General features: G+C 38.2%; 1 protein-coding gene across 2 annotated transcripts in view; it reads left to right on the top strand.

Moving 5' to 3' along the window:
* The window catches only part of ntrk3b (neurotrophic tyrosine kinase, receptor, type 3b), a 221,003-nt gene that overhangs the window by 80,830 nt on the left and 124,603 nt on the right, over positions 1–15,570 (top strand). For both annotated transcript variants that reach the window (XM_075465609.1, XM_075465601.1), the window contains exon 4: positions 3,660–3,728. In XM_075465609.1, coding sequence (XP_075321724.1) covers positions 3,660–3,728 — 69 coding nt within the window. The remainder of the gene's footprint in view (positions 1–3,659; positions 3,729–15,570) is intronic.

Here is a 15,570-nt window from a genome sequence, read left to right as displayed (position 1 = left end):
TTCGCTCCAGTGATGGTGCGACTGAGGGGTAACAGGTGACACATGTTCCTTAGTTTATCTCAACTTTGCAGGGATAATATAAGCAATATTTTCATTAACCCTGTGGCTCAATACTCACTTTTGGATTTGATTCAGAATACTGAAAGAGATGCTGCTTCACTCTTTCCAGCATTTTCAGGATATTGAGCTTCATCACAGTTTTCGTGTGTCAACGACCACACCCTTTCAACTTTTACAGTTATCTGCTCGTTAGACCTGAAGGTCCAACTTTGCATACAATGCAGTCTGCGGTTTATTACAATTAATATCTGTTGTTACGTGCCTAAATAAATGTATTATTTATTATATAGCATATTCTTTTTTATTATTCTTTGCTGTATTACTTGTGGGCCGTTTATCAAGTCTTGATGCCTGGAGTCCTCAAGGTAGCACCCAAGATTCCTAATGGTTTCCAAGGAGTGTCTCCTAAAATTATTTTTATTGTATGTCACTAATTTACTAGAGATTAACTGACATTTGTGACTTAGGGTTTATATTATACCCCTCTACATTCCCATTATAGCGCATGGGTCTTTAGTAGGTCCAAGCGATCCTCTTAGTTAATTGTCTTCAAAGGCCTGGTTATAATGCCTGTCTGGTGAGGCCTGCAGGAGATCAACAAACTTCCTGCTGCAGCTCATTAAGCTCATTTCTGCATCCCCTAGATTTCAAATGTGGTTCTTTAAAAAAAATAAAACCCCTTATTTGTCTTTTATTATGTTCAGTCTTTGTACATGTTGTTGTCTACAAACCTGGTCGTAACAGTGAAATGCTCAAAGTCTGTTTGATTGGAGAATATTAAGTCAGCAACAAAAGTCTACTCAGGTCTGATTTATTAAGTCTTATTCTTATAGGATGTGTAGTATGTATATATGATTCTATGCAGTCTAACTGGTGCCTATTTAAGGTTGTTTGGTGTGTGCCTGTTTGGAGATCTGTGGTCTAAATGTGTGTCTATTTCAGGGTTTGTGATTTGACGCAAGTGTTGAGTGGCCCTGTTCCACATCACCTAATGAGCTGCTGTTTGCTTGCCCACATTTTCATTCTCTCATCTCGCTGTCCTGTAATGTATTTTTAGTATAATACAATCCATTTGGGACCAGAGGTTCTCTTTTTTTTGAGGTAAAAAATTCACGTATCTTCACACGTTTTAACCCACATCCCCTGTTCTGTGCCAGCACCCATTTCAAGGTAATGATAATTATCAAATGTACGTGTGTGTTTCTTAAAAACATACTTTGATGTTTTTTTTTCCTTAAATAATCCACGTGTCTGTGCATTTACACGTGCATGTGCGATTGGATATGTGATATCACAGGGAATAAGTCAGACCCGCAACATCCGTAGCTGCCTGTTGCTATGGCGACACGTCTGGTTATAAGAGTCTCTATTAGGGTCTCCCATACAAATGAACCTACTGTTTGTCTGTCTGTTTGACAGGGAGACAGCAAATTCCGGATGTAACGTACAGAAATGAAACCTTTAACATTTAAACTTCCTGGAAATATTGAAATCCTGGTTTCCTCTCAATGAATTAGTTTGAATTTTCATGGCCAAACCGCCCTGTTTTGAGACTTTTTTATGGATAAATTTCTTAAAAAATCTAGGTGCCTCTTTTTAAACACTGTGCTACAGTTATTTGTGTTGCTGGATAGATCACACATTGTGTGTTGAAAGTAACAATAATGGGGAGTGTGTTTGTCTCTAAGCAAACTGAGATAACCCAGATCATAAAGATAAATGATCATATATGAACAAATGAAAAGTCTCTGTCATTTTATTCTCATGATGTAACAGAGTACTGAGACACTGATTTGTCATTATAAAATGTCATATCGCACAGGGCTCTATAATAAACTGTTGCGTTCAAGGCTCTCACAGAGAAGCTCTATTATTCATTAAATGTATGCTCATATGCTTAATTCAAGGTTCTGTTCAAATTGCTTCTAAGTCTCTGGATATTTGTTATCGAATTTAGTGGCTTCCACTTAAGGAACCCAGAGGGGTTCCTTAAGTCAATTTGAGTTATTTGACTTGAAAGCAGTCAACTTTTTTTTATTGAGTCGGCTAAGTCCCGAAGCTCCGCTCAACCAGGACTATTCCTTTTTCTCTAACAATTGCATTTTGCATTATTTTCAGCCGTTAATGCAGTCCTCTGTTTATTATTTTAATTTTTACACATATTTTGGGCACATTTTGTAGAAATCCAACTTCAAAAAACTTCTCTCAATAATCCTTCATGACAAAACAAAAGCATGATTTTTAAGGCAACACTGGAGAAGTTGGTGAACCTTAAAACTGTGCTTTAAGACTTGTTTTGAAGTAAACTAAGCTTCTTATGCACATGCCCAGGCCTTAAACTGCCCTAGAGCACCCAGAGGCTGAGGGCTGTTTACAATTTTGGCTTCCAGCCCCACACCACAACGTTTGGCTTTATGGTCGCTTGTTGTGTATTTGCAGACTTTTGATGGCATGTCAGTGTTCTCTTTAACATGACTATCAATGTGTGTGTATGGCTGCACACGTTCAGGGCTCACACACAGACCTGCTTCTTTAATAGTGATGTTACACCCCACAGAAGTAGCCCAAAAGCAAAGAAATTACCAATTTCTCCAGTACTATTTTAAATATTTGCAACTAGGATCTAAGGACCTAAGATAGGTATGGTTTCCTCTTTGTGTCTATACTAAAGCTGTTCGGACAGAAATCGAACAAGAGGTGCTACAGCAATGCACATTATAATAGAGTCCACCTGTGTAAAATTGTATGGTCTGGACAAAGAGGAGAAAGACATTGTTGGGTATATATATATGACACTTGAAAGATCCTCTTGTTTAAGAGACAAGATCTGACTCTTTGGATAGTGGCCAGTGTTCAGCTGAACACAAAGCACTGCCCGTTACCCTGCTCATACATTTCATACAGCACTACGTCGCAGGCACAATGCTGTTTTAATGTTTTGAGTAGGAAAGACATGGAGATTGGTCAGCATCTAGGAGCGGATGAATGAAATTCTTGATTTCCCATTTTATGAAAGTGGTGATTTTACATCGTTATGAGCCACACAGATTTAAAAAAAAAACAGCCAAGACAATTCTGGAGTGGTGGTGGGACTAGTCTGACTGCCCAAGAATGGTCCAGCCAAAGCCCAGATTTGAGCATTGCATATTAATTTTGGAGAGACCTGAAGATGTAATTTCACTTAATTTAAAATGCAGTTTGATGGAATATATGTTTGGAAGTGCTAAGAGCTGGTCAAAATTGACCAAAGTAGACTTTAACTGCTGCCACTGAGCAGGAATAGGAGTGTGAACGAATGCATTTGTCACAGAGAAACTTAAGTTTTTTTTTTTTTATGAATAATAACTTGTTATTATATGCATACTTTATAAATGACAACAGGAGGCTCACAAAACTAAAAATGTTTAAAAAATGTGTAAAAATGTGTCTTAAAAGAAGATAAAATGTCAAAATGACCCAAAGAGAGCTTTGCCATTGTTTTTCTGAAATAAATCATCAAAACGAGAAGTGGGAAAAAAAGAACAGACATGACAGTCTTCAAACAATTTACATGACATAATTAAATTTAACAGTAACTTTGCTTTTTTTCCCCTCAACAGAAACTTGTCGAGGAATCCTCTCACCACTCTGTCATGGCAGCTCTTCCAGCACCTCCAACTCTCCGAGCTGTAAGTCTCATCTGTCTTGCTGGCTGTTGTTTGTGTTTTATTACAGCACTTTATCATCACTGCCTGCACACTATTGGCTATGATACAAATTGTCCTCACTGCATGTCATTATAATTCCTGTCTTTGTTGTACAAAACCTCCAATTTGTCTGAGCACACGTGAACAAACAAACCTATAGGCTGTACAATGGGACTGTGATCTTATAAGTCATTTGTTCGTTTAATAAATGCGCTCAAAAGAAATGTAATGATTGGTAGCAGGAGCAAATCTGACCCCATTTTCTTGTTTGTTATGAATATTTTAGCTATCATTGTGTTTTTGAAATGAGTTCGCTCTGACACCACCTGGGAGAACATTGCAATGTCGACCTGCTTGTAATTTACACATCATTATGCCTGTCTGTACTGTCCATCATTTGAACTTTGGCTACACTTTGAACGCTGCCGCTGCTCATAGTGGGCCTCCTGGCACATAAAACTGAGGTATAGCAAGATGTGATATAAGACTATTTCAAGCAGACCTCCTTATTGTGCTATTTTCAGAGGTAGAAGCGGGGCATGTCCTCAGAGAGCATGGCACAATGCTGATCTGGGTAGTCCTACAGCTACTCTACCAGCACCAGAACAGAGGGGAAGCCCTGCTCATATGCATGCCATACTTTTACATTTAAAAGATAGAGGAAACACTACAATGAAGATTGTTATGCTGCGTCACTTTTACAGTCATTTACTCTGTTACTACCCTTTCCTAAATGCAGAATGTCTGTACTGCAACACAGTCCACGGTCGAGACCAGCCTGGGACGCAGATCCAATCCCAATCCACTGCAGCCCTCTTGTGTGAATAGATGTAGCAATGACAGAAGCACAGAACTATTAATATTTACGTAATGTCTACTGACACATGACACGAGGTAGTCCTGCTAGCAGGAAGTTATTAAAAAGCAATATACATTTAACTGCAGTCAATACAAAAGGGGTAAGCTTAAGTGCGAGGTAAACTGGCAGTAAAAAAATAAAAAGAACATTGAATAATTCACTTTCTTTTATGGACGCACATCACAATGACAATGGCAGCATACTGTCAAAGCGTGGACAACACTCCAATCACCACCACTGTAAGAAAAGAAAAAGGTGTGTAACACAGAACTGAACAAGTGGAAACAGAACTTTTGTTCCACTCTTTCTGACAGACTTATAAAGCTTCACATTTGAACTGCACAGTCCTGCTTTAATTTTCCATTCAGTTTAATGTGTTCATTCCTATGCAGTGGTTACAGCTGGCTAAGTACCAGAGCAGTTGTCAGTGTGGGTCCTGCAGCTTATATTCTGACCACCCAGGTCACAGAACACAGCAATGTTATCACTACTTGCTCTAACTAGATCTGCATTGGGTCCAGGTGGACTCCAAATTCACTTGTGTATTCCATTGTATAGTAACATGATTCACATTGAAACGTGTAGTCCGTGAATCCAACCTGATTCCCAAAAAAACGAGCATGCACTGACCTATGTCTACTCCAGCCAAGACACCAACTACTTGTAACTACAAAGACCACCACTTAAAAAATAATTAAAATTGATATTCTTAGTTTACATGTTCTTTTATAATCTAAAATATTATAATCCGCAGCAAGTCAAGTCAAATTCTCAGCATTTACGAGTATGATGCTATAATATTTATTATTCAGTATGACTCTGGACTGTAATGTGTCATTAGCTTTCTGATGATGTTGTCCGTCAAGATTAAGTGTCCATATCGAGTGGTACTTTATATAGTAGGAATGGCTAAAAACTGATAATATGTATTTTATACTAAAATTATTCATCTGCAAAGTAACTCATCTGCCAAAAAGTCTTGTTTTTCTTCATTATTGTTACTATTACTGACTTTTACCACATGAATTTATTATGTAGATTTACAGAGTAATGACATAGTGGAATAGTGACAAAAATTAAACTAAAGACCCTTTAAAGAGTGAAGAAGCCCACATTGATCAACTCTTTCATTATTTCATTTATTATAGAGTACAACTTTATTTTACACTCAGGGCAATTTCTGCCATCTTAACCACTAAGGAGTAAGGTATAATTTAACAGTTAAATTAGCTTGAATTACTGAAATGACAGTCTTCTTTATTTCCAACACACTGAAATATCAACCTAGCACATATACTGCCTTTACTCTTGAAGTTCACAGGGCTCGATTTTCTCTGACGTGCAATCCTATTTCTTCTTAAGCAACCATTTCAGATGCGTACAAATAGTGTCTTTGTTGTCCTACATGAAAAGCAGGGCCAGGTTGATGTCCGCGTTTCCTACTGAATGCAGATGAGGAGTGAGGGTTTATGTCTATTCTATTTGGTGCATTTGGTTAGGAGGTGACGTGTTGGCACGGACGTGGGCTGGGAGCGTTATGCAAGAAGGAAACCATGTGGAATCAGGCCTCGCTAATGGGAAATGAGTCACTCTATCATGGTCCGTGTGCAACCTGGACCCGACATCATTATTCCCTTTACCATGTCTGTGAGCTCACCCAACACCGTATTAGCTCGAAAAGTGCCAGTCATTCAATTCATGCCAAATAAAGCATGCTCACTGGGCAGCTGTTGCCTTTAATTATTCGAATAGCACACAATGCAGTATCAATGATACATACCCACCCATCCTGCTCAAGCACACAGATATTATGTAAATAGAGGAAGATCAAACCAGCTGAAACAATTTTCCTATTATGTGACGAAAGGAGAGCATAGCTCTTTGCCATGACCGTGACACTAACCCGTATTATCTCAGTTACTCTAGGCAATATTAATGTAATTGTATTTCTTTCTATTTCTTTTTTTTTTTAACAATGTAAGAGAACCAATTTCAAAGCTGCAGCACATGGGTGACAGTGACCCTGTAATAAATATTAAGTCATTTTTAAGCCAGGCATTACAACTTAGATCCTTCTAAGCTTCAAATAACAATGTATTCATTGATTAATTCATGTTTCCTTACTGCTAATTCAAGGTACTACAATTGATTTATCAAATTTTTGTGAGTAAAAGCTGAATAAAAATTAGAGTAGAAAGTTGTGTGCACACCGCTGCACATATCAGTTATACTGAAAACAAAAAAAAAAATAGGTAATTAATACAGTTCACACATGCTTACCAAAAAGGGGAAGAGGGATTGACTCTCATCTGAAACCACCATTAAACCACGTGCTGATTCATCAAAACATTGCAGATTGGCCGAGGCTGCTCTGCTTTGAAGTCCTGCTTTACACATAATTAACTGGCTGCAAAACATGTTTCCCTCAATCGAAAATGGTGTGAAACGATTAAAAAATCTTTTATTCAGCTACTTTAACATGGAGGCAGCTGGTCACTAGGTGGATTCAAGTGTAGGTCTCTGTGGTTTGGAGGAGTCAATTTCTGCATCTCAACATGTTAGATGAGTCGATGTTTACCGGTCATATCATATAATTTAGGTCATACCAGTCATGTACTAAGTCCTCTATCAGGTAGTATTTATCAAGCCCTATGAAGTGCAACAGCACAACAGTTGCTTTGTTTTTCGGTCGGCTGCACAGATATTGCACACTTCCTGCAAAATCTTAATATCACTAACCATAGCAATACTATCGGGGGGGCATTTCAATAATCTCAAATCTTTTGTGGCTCCAGTGAAAGGCTCCAACATCACATTGAAGCCGTATAATAGACGTCTGCTGTGTGCTGCCTCGGGATGAGACACAGATAATCGGCTCTGCCTTTTTGTCTGCGTGCCCTTTAGCCGAAGAACCGCAGCGGCGTGGCGCACATCCCAAACTAGCCACAAGCCAGACAACTGCAGCAGGCTGAGGGGGTGGCTAAACTCTACATTTGCTGCTGCGGCTTCAGAGGGTGATATACGTGGAGATTATTGGAAGCTGAGTTAGCAGCAGTCAGCCATACTGTCAGTCCTCAAGGAAACTAATTCTGTCTGGTCGACAAAAAGAGGGAATTTTAAATATATATCTGTTTAGCGACTGACATCTTCTGCCTGTAGCAATATGCATCCAGAATCCCTTTAATCTGTTGGTGCCTCTTTAATCCCGCCTCTCAACAGCCAACACAAAGTCGCACATTTGTGTCACTGCGAAATGGACTTCAAACCAGTAATCAAACCAGTAATTCTGTTGAAATTAATTAAAAATTAATTTTGATCACGCTGCGTGGTAAATCATAAAACTGATTTTACAAGAAAACTCAAAAATATAAGGTAAACTTATCATGTACTGGTCTCCAACTAACTACACTCTCCTTGTTTCTGTGGTTATGGCTTTAAGTTGTTGTAGAACATTTTTGGAACTTCACTTCATTCCCCGTACAGCACCATAGTATTCAACACAAGATCATTTGGAAAAAACACAAAATTTAAAACCAATAAAACTAAGAGGAAAATAATATTACAATATTACACATGTGCAAATAATATACAACACCACATACAGAAAGAAAAGTATAACGTGAATAGGGAAACTAACAGCATGACCTTTTTTCCATTATATGAAATAATTTAATTCAGTAGAATATTTTAGTAATTGTACCGGATTGTAGAAAAAATAAATTAATCTGAATATTCAGACAGAAAATAATTCTCTATGCTTTGTGATAATGTTGCCTCAGCAGATGTATGTGGAAGAAATGTTTGCCAAGATTTTAATCTTTCCAACAAATGTTACTACTTATTCAGGGCTTGACTGAAGCCAATAGATTTAAATAAATTGGCAACACAAGCTGTTGACACATTAAAGATTCCCATCAGGTAAGTTGGAAGATATACAAAAAAAAATGATTATTTCTATCCAATGGCTTTTTTATTTTTTTATTTGTAGGATTCACTAGCAAGTAGTTCACTACCAATGTAGTAGTAAATTGTATGATTTTTTACTTTGATTAACCACAAATATATCACAACTGTTACACTCCAACAATTAATTTGACGTGCACTGTGATGAGCGTGCTCACACAGTGTTCTGCTGCTTTCTTGCACTGATCTGATGCTCCTGTTTTGTACAAGGCTTCTCTGTGACTTTGAGATAGCCACGAATCCCCTAACAACAATTTCACATTCAGTCAATCAACTTTGCTCACGGATTCCAAAGCTGTTTTCAGGTATGATTTTCCACCACATTTTATTTTTTTTTTCAGAATGGCCTCTTTTCTCAGCACATGTACAGTATGACAGTATAAAGAATACAGCAAAGTGGAATTTAAAGACAGGTTGCGATAAATGGAACAAAAAGTTTTCACGCCTTAATTTCAATGCTGAAAATTAAATGATGAAGAGATTGTTCTGTTTGTTTCACATTCTGTCAGATTTTAATGCCATTTTCTTTCCCCTCCAAAATGGCTTCCTGTATGTAAATGTGAGTTATCTGATTGAGTATGTAGGCTATGTTAGAGCTCTTCCTTTTTAAATTCAAACATAGGATAGTGGCATAGTCTTTCTCATTAACATGTATTTCAGATATTTTGTTTAAAAGAATTTCCCCATGCAAACACTGTGCAGCCTGTTTTTGAGAGCACGTAAGGTAAAATATTGTGACCAACAATGTGCATTTGTCACTATATGGAAAAATGAAAAGATGCCATTTTGTGCCATTTTTACTCATTTACTGAGACCAATCTCCATGGATAAACACATACTCAAAATATTAGCCTTTTAAAACGACCCAATGCATGTTAAGTGTCCCAAGTGAAATCTGAAAAAAAAAGTCGGCATTAAGCTCTTGCTCTTACAGTCTATTTTTCCTACTTGCAGCCTTTCCTGCCCTGACTCGAGTGTACCCTCTCTCCTCTATGATTGCAGCACAGGTGGGCAAGTGGTGTTGTCAATAAGCCAAAATCAAGTCTGGCTCTTAAGACAAATTATTCTTTAGTGGCTTGAAAAAATAAATAGATAAAACAAAATCAGCCAGTGAAAGAGCCTGGAGGGACACTGACCGAGCAAACTGCTGCAACCTTACACAGAAGCAAAGATGGAACCAAACTTTGATTTATTTCTTCACAGTCCATGACTTGGTCCATGAAGCAATTATATACATTTTGCATAGTGTGTTAAAAGCAGCTGCTTGCTAAGGTCAGTGAAACAGGCTTGTGTCATGCATCTGACATGGCGTAAAACTCAATTTTTTTTCTGAATTAATTTCCGTTGATATATTTTAAAGTAATCTTTGTCAAAGTTTTAATCTGTCAACTTCCTGCAGTACAATAAAAAATTGATACTGCAGAGAGACAGGGAGAGATAGAGCAACGATGCAGCACTCGTGTCCCATAGCTCCATCTGTTTATTACACCCTTTGCTATTGAATAAGTGTCTTTTTGTCAATCAGCTGCTTCAAGATGCTTGAATTCAATGTGATGGGTGACATCTCAATTATATCTTTGCCACTCTAAAATGATAATAGTAAAAAATAAAATGACAGCGCTAGCTTCGCTGTTTGATCGACACACGATTTATAGAAAGTGCAACGGAGGAAAAAGTAATCATAATAATGAGTGTGCTGCTCCAACGATTAGAACAGACAAACAGGATGATGCTATAAAAATTAATTTTTAGAAAGGCAGAAAAGCAATATTGTCTTCCATTCTGCCTCAGTATATATTTTAATGTGACAGCTGGCAAATATTACTGGGAAAACCAGGCCAAATGTTTTGCAAATTTGAAATAAAACATTTTCTAAACAATACATGAATTGTAAAATCATAAAAATTGTTAACTGTGACGCTCATTTGTAGCCAAAGATAAAAAGAATTGGGAATTTTCTGGACCACAATTAACAAATGTTGTCTGCTGTTGGCAATTAGCCTAAGCTATCAGCTTGCTTATTCATAACTCCAGGTTATTTAAACTCCTTCAATTTTTAAATGTTTATCAATAATAGTCTGTAAGCTTCTTAAATTCATATTTGCTGCAATAATGAAAAAATACAAACAGACAAAAGACCCACATTTAATAACGCTTTCTGCCATGTGGCGATAAATAATGTCGATCAGTATTTACTATGCAGGTGCAGTGGTAAGTTAATTTGGGTAAAGCTAACGGTACTGTGGAAAGACCTTGAGCCACCTATCATTTCTTTATATTTTTGCTTCCAAGCAGTCAAGAGTATTTTTTTCTAAGTGGTCTTGAGCAGTAGTTTTCTGAGGGTACTCAAAATTCACCTTTAGCTTTAACTATTTATAGGAAAGATGCATTTAAAAAAACATTCCCTCTGCCATTCTCGGACACATTACAGACAAACTTAGCAAAGGATCCCTGTTAAAAATTTGTCTTTAGGTACTTTGTTATTAACATCCTGTTGCAAAGATAAATATTTTGTTCGTATTCATTTCTTTTTTCTATTTGTTGGAATTGCACAGATGGAATAAAAAGCAGTATCACAGACACAAGTTTTTATTTTTGGACCAACAATGTGATTCCCAGTAAAATATTAGTTAAAAAATGTTGCATGTCTCCTGGCGTGGTTGCATAGTCTGTAGTATGTTTTTGAAATATTTGGGGAAACTGGACGAGTGGAGGACAAAAGAAGACGCAGGAGGTCTAAAAAAATCTATCTACAGCAGAAAAAACAGTATCTGAAAGGTCTTAAAAATTTGAAAAATCCAGCAAAAACCTGACACATGGTCTAAAAGATGCATCTAGATGTTCAGTTGATCCATCTGCAGTTGACAAAAGCCTTATCAGAAATGGTCTCCATGGACAGGTGGCTGTCAAGCAGCCATTCTTAAGGAAGGGAAAAAGGGAGAAAAGGCTGAGCTGTGCCAAATGACACAAGTAGTGGACTGAAAGTCAGTGGCAACAGGTCTTATGGAGGGATGAATCCTCCCCAGAGCCCAGACATTGCTGAAGTAGTGTGGGATCATCTTGACATACAATGGAACAAAAGGCAGCCAACATCCAAAGAAGAACTTTGGGGTGTCTTTCAAGAAGCCTGGAGAACTATTCCTAAAGACTACCTGAAGAAATAACAAGAAAGCTTGCCTAGGAGGGTTCAGGCTGTGAAAAGATGTGCTCATACCAAATAGATAGATAGATAGATAAATAGGTAGATAGATAGATACTTTAATGATCCCGAAAGAAATTAGAGCATCCAGTAGAAAATCATAATAAAGCAATAAAAATGTTTATACAATTCTAAACAATTTACAAAAAAATGTAAAAATATAAAGTGACCGTACAGATAGTAAAGAAATAAAGAAGTACCATCACTGAGAGCTGTTGTATAGCCTGATGGCCAGAGGGACAAAAGAGTTTTTTAGTCTGTTTGGTGGAACAGGATTGAGACAGCAGTCTGCCACTGAACACACTCCTCTGCCTGATGAAGGTGTTGTGCAGAGGGTGGTGGGCGTTGTCCAGTATAGACAGGAGTTTGTCCAGGGTCCTTCTCTCTGCCACTGTCACCAGAGAGTGAGCCAGCTCTCCTCACCAGTCTGTCCAGTCGGGCAGAGTCCCTCTTCCTGCTGCTGCCTCCCCAGCAAACCACAGCGAAGAAGAGGACGCTGGCCACCACAGACTGGTAGAACAGCTGCAGCAGTTTTTTGCAGATGTTGAAGGACCCCAGCCTTCTCAGGAAGTACAGACGGCTCCGTCCTTTCCTCTGAACTGAATGTCTTTCAATAAACCAGTTCATGTAATTATTGTTGTCTGGGTAGTGAATAAAGAAATTAGGGGTAATTTAAGTCTTTGTCACAGTACTATAAATGACAAGTATTTTGCAACATGGATGCATATTTTTAGATTAAAACAACATGGTAATCTGAATATTTAGCAGCTATCACCACGTCTTTCTGCAGAGTTACCAGAGACCCAGTTAAACCCAGAAGCTGCGGTGTGGTAATGAAATTGGGCAAAATGGAATGATTTATTAAAAACAACCTGAAGTAATTCCTGACAACAGTGCAGGGGAAAGGAAGCAGAGATCAAAGCTTGCGAGCCACAATTCAGACTGGCTTATTGTTGTTTGTGATCTACAGCTCCTCAGCCAAAGCACCTGTGTGTACATTTCTTGGAAAAACAGCCTCCGGTGGTGATCATTACCTCTCCTCTGAAGTAGCAGGGTGGATCGTTAGCCAGCTTGAAGAAAACACCATGCTGCTAGCAGCTACCTCTATCTGAGGTCACACTGCTGTTTGCTTTGTTTCCTTTCTATGTCTAATCTGCTCTCCTTCAGACATTTATCAACTTCCAGCTGTCGTTTTTTTTCTTTTGTTGTCCTTTTGATTTGAGTGGTAGCACTGTAAATCCACAGCAGTTATGTTGTATTTCAACCAGCTGGGCAGATGTCTGAAATGCAGGATTTTCTTATTTAAGTACGGTGTCTGTACAGGCGCTGATGAGCTCTGCTTAGAGGCATAGTGGGTAAGGTATGCAGGTGGTGGTTATTATTAATAATGACCATAATTATAACTAAAAGGGGAAAGCCCGGTCCGTTCTGCTCCGGTGAGCTTCAGTCCCTTGCGGTTTGCTTTTTCAGCATTAAATAAAAACTTTTAACCTTGAGATATTCCGCTGCACCATCATGTAGAGAGCTATCTGTCTTTCCTAAATGTTTCCTCGTAAAAAATCTGTGCTGTATATGTGGTCTTCTGATCTGTTTCAAAAGAAGATCAGTATATCTGCACTTGGAAAATGTGCCCTCCTATTTCCCTTATCATAAATTCCATGCACTTTATTGACTTTTTTTTTCTTTATTATTTTCAACTTTACAGATTCATCAGCAAAAAACACACAATTTCAGCTTCAGAAAACAATAGGTCAGAAGGAATTTTTACACTTTCAGATTTTAGGCTGCTACCTTTGTCAAGCAGGTTATTTAGTAACTAAAACGGTTTGTCTGTTTTTTAGCAGGATGACTCAGAAAAGCAGGGATGGATTTTAGTTTTAGTTTTTTTATTTAAATGTGGAGAATAACCCTGAAGCAGGAATATTGACTTTTGGTGCTGATTTTGGATCCAGATCCAGAAATCTCCACCTTTGAAGGAGTCTGCCATTGTTAGTTTTTCTTTCTCGATACCTTTGGGGAAAAAAAAGAAAAAAAAGAAGCCGGCCTCGTTTCAAGGCAAAGTTGTCTTAATGATTGTGAAGAGTCTGCTCTTAGTACAATATCAGATCCAGTGAGCAGCAGACGGAAAGTGAGATCTACCCATGGGACTATGTTCTCATGACTTCATACTGTGTGCCGAACATTGCTCGTACATTATTCATGTTATTCATTTGTCTTATTGACCTCCATCAAGGACATTTGGACAGACATTCATCTTGACCAAATTGGCCAATCACAGCCTCCAAATGGAACGTATGCAGAATGCAAAGGTGGCATACTGTGCTGAATAATGTGGCACTTTGCTGCACATTGCAGTGAGAGTAAAATGTGTGCACAGTGGGACCTAATGATACCTGTCTGCAGCTAATGCAGCCTGAGAACGATAGCCTGAACACCGCTGACCTGTGACATCCTCACATTTGGATGCCTATCATTGGTTTTTGCCTCTGTGAGCTGATGAGAATGGATCAAACTAAAATTAAAAATCATAATTGTGTGGTGACTTCTGTTTGGGGACTCACCATCTTTAGATCTCATACTTTTCTTCAACCCTGTAAAACATAAGTAAAAGAAATGTTGTTGTTGGACCTTTGATGTAGAAGTTACAGTTTATAATTCCATTCATATTTCACTGTCAATAGTTATTAATATTGGAAAAAATCCAGGAAAAAAATTGTTTTACAAATCTAATCAACTATATGAAACATTTATAGCCTGAGTACACAAAATTATCTGTTTGTTTACAAGCATAGTTTAGTAGAGCTTTGGTAACAGTTTGACCTTGCCAGTTAAAAGGAGTACTCTCATATATACTGTCCCAGTGGAACTGCTTTGGAAGGGAATCAATTATTGCCTATAAAGCCATGAAGCTGTGGACTGTGTGAGAAAACATTCAAACAGATGTCTTTCAGTTACTTGAACGGTGATTTTGTCAGACGACACTGCGCCTATAAAATCAGGATTTTATTAGAGCACAGCAACAGTCTGGAAATGCTTTAAATGACTGCGAGTTGGCACATAGTCTCAATAGGCTGATTTTTAGTCATAATTTCGGACGCGTGTAGCCATACTAACTGGATGACGTCATCGACGCGCGCTGCTGCAGCACAGCTCATTCACTCCGGTTAGGACGTCCAACGTACTCAAAGTTGTCGTCCACGTCGTCAAAATCTGATAAATATTCTGACGTTGCACAAAACTAGTAGGAGCAAACTCCGTGTGAAGTTGGCCGACTGTCACAGAGCACGGAGTGAATAAACTGTGCAGCAGTGGCGCGCGGCGATGAGGTCATCCCACTAGACGCGGTTGTAGAAAGCTCCCCCCCATAACAACAACACGGCAGCTCTGAACTAACAGTGCAATAGTTAGCGTTCATTCATTCATTCGTCTTAAAGTATTAGTGAAATAAAGACAGATAATGCCTTATTTAGAGGCTGCATTTTCAATGCCCTGTTCTCTCCAGTTGTATGGATGTACGTGGATCTTGAGTGATAAAAAATAGCATCTGAAGGATGCCGACTTTCACCAAACTGTTATCGGTGAGTAGATTGACGTATTTTATGCCAGAAATGAGGTCCAGGTTTAAAAAAAAAAAAAAAAAAAAACGAACTTCCCATTTAATACCAAATCACTGCAGTTCGGAAAACAAAAGAAAATACAACTTAAAAAATGCTTAAATTTAGCAGAAATTTTAAACAAGATTGGGATGAAAGAGATTGGGTCAGCAGGAAGCTGCCTAAAGTCTGACAGTACAGATGACCAAA

Source organism: Odontesthes bonariensis, chromosome 1, assembly GCF_027942865.1.
Source record: "Odontesthes bonariensis isolate fOdoBon6 chromosome 1, fOdoBon6.hap1, whole genome shotgun sequence".
NCBI lineage: Eukaryota > Metazoa > Chordata > Actinopteri > Atheriniformes > Atherinopsidae > Odontesthes > Odontesthes bonariensis.
This window is presented reverse-complemented; position numbering and strand designations above follow the sequence as displayed.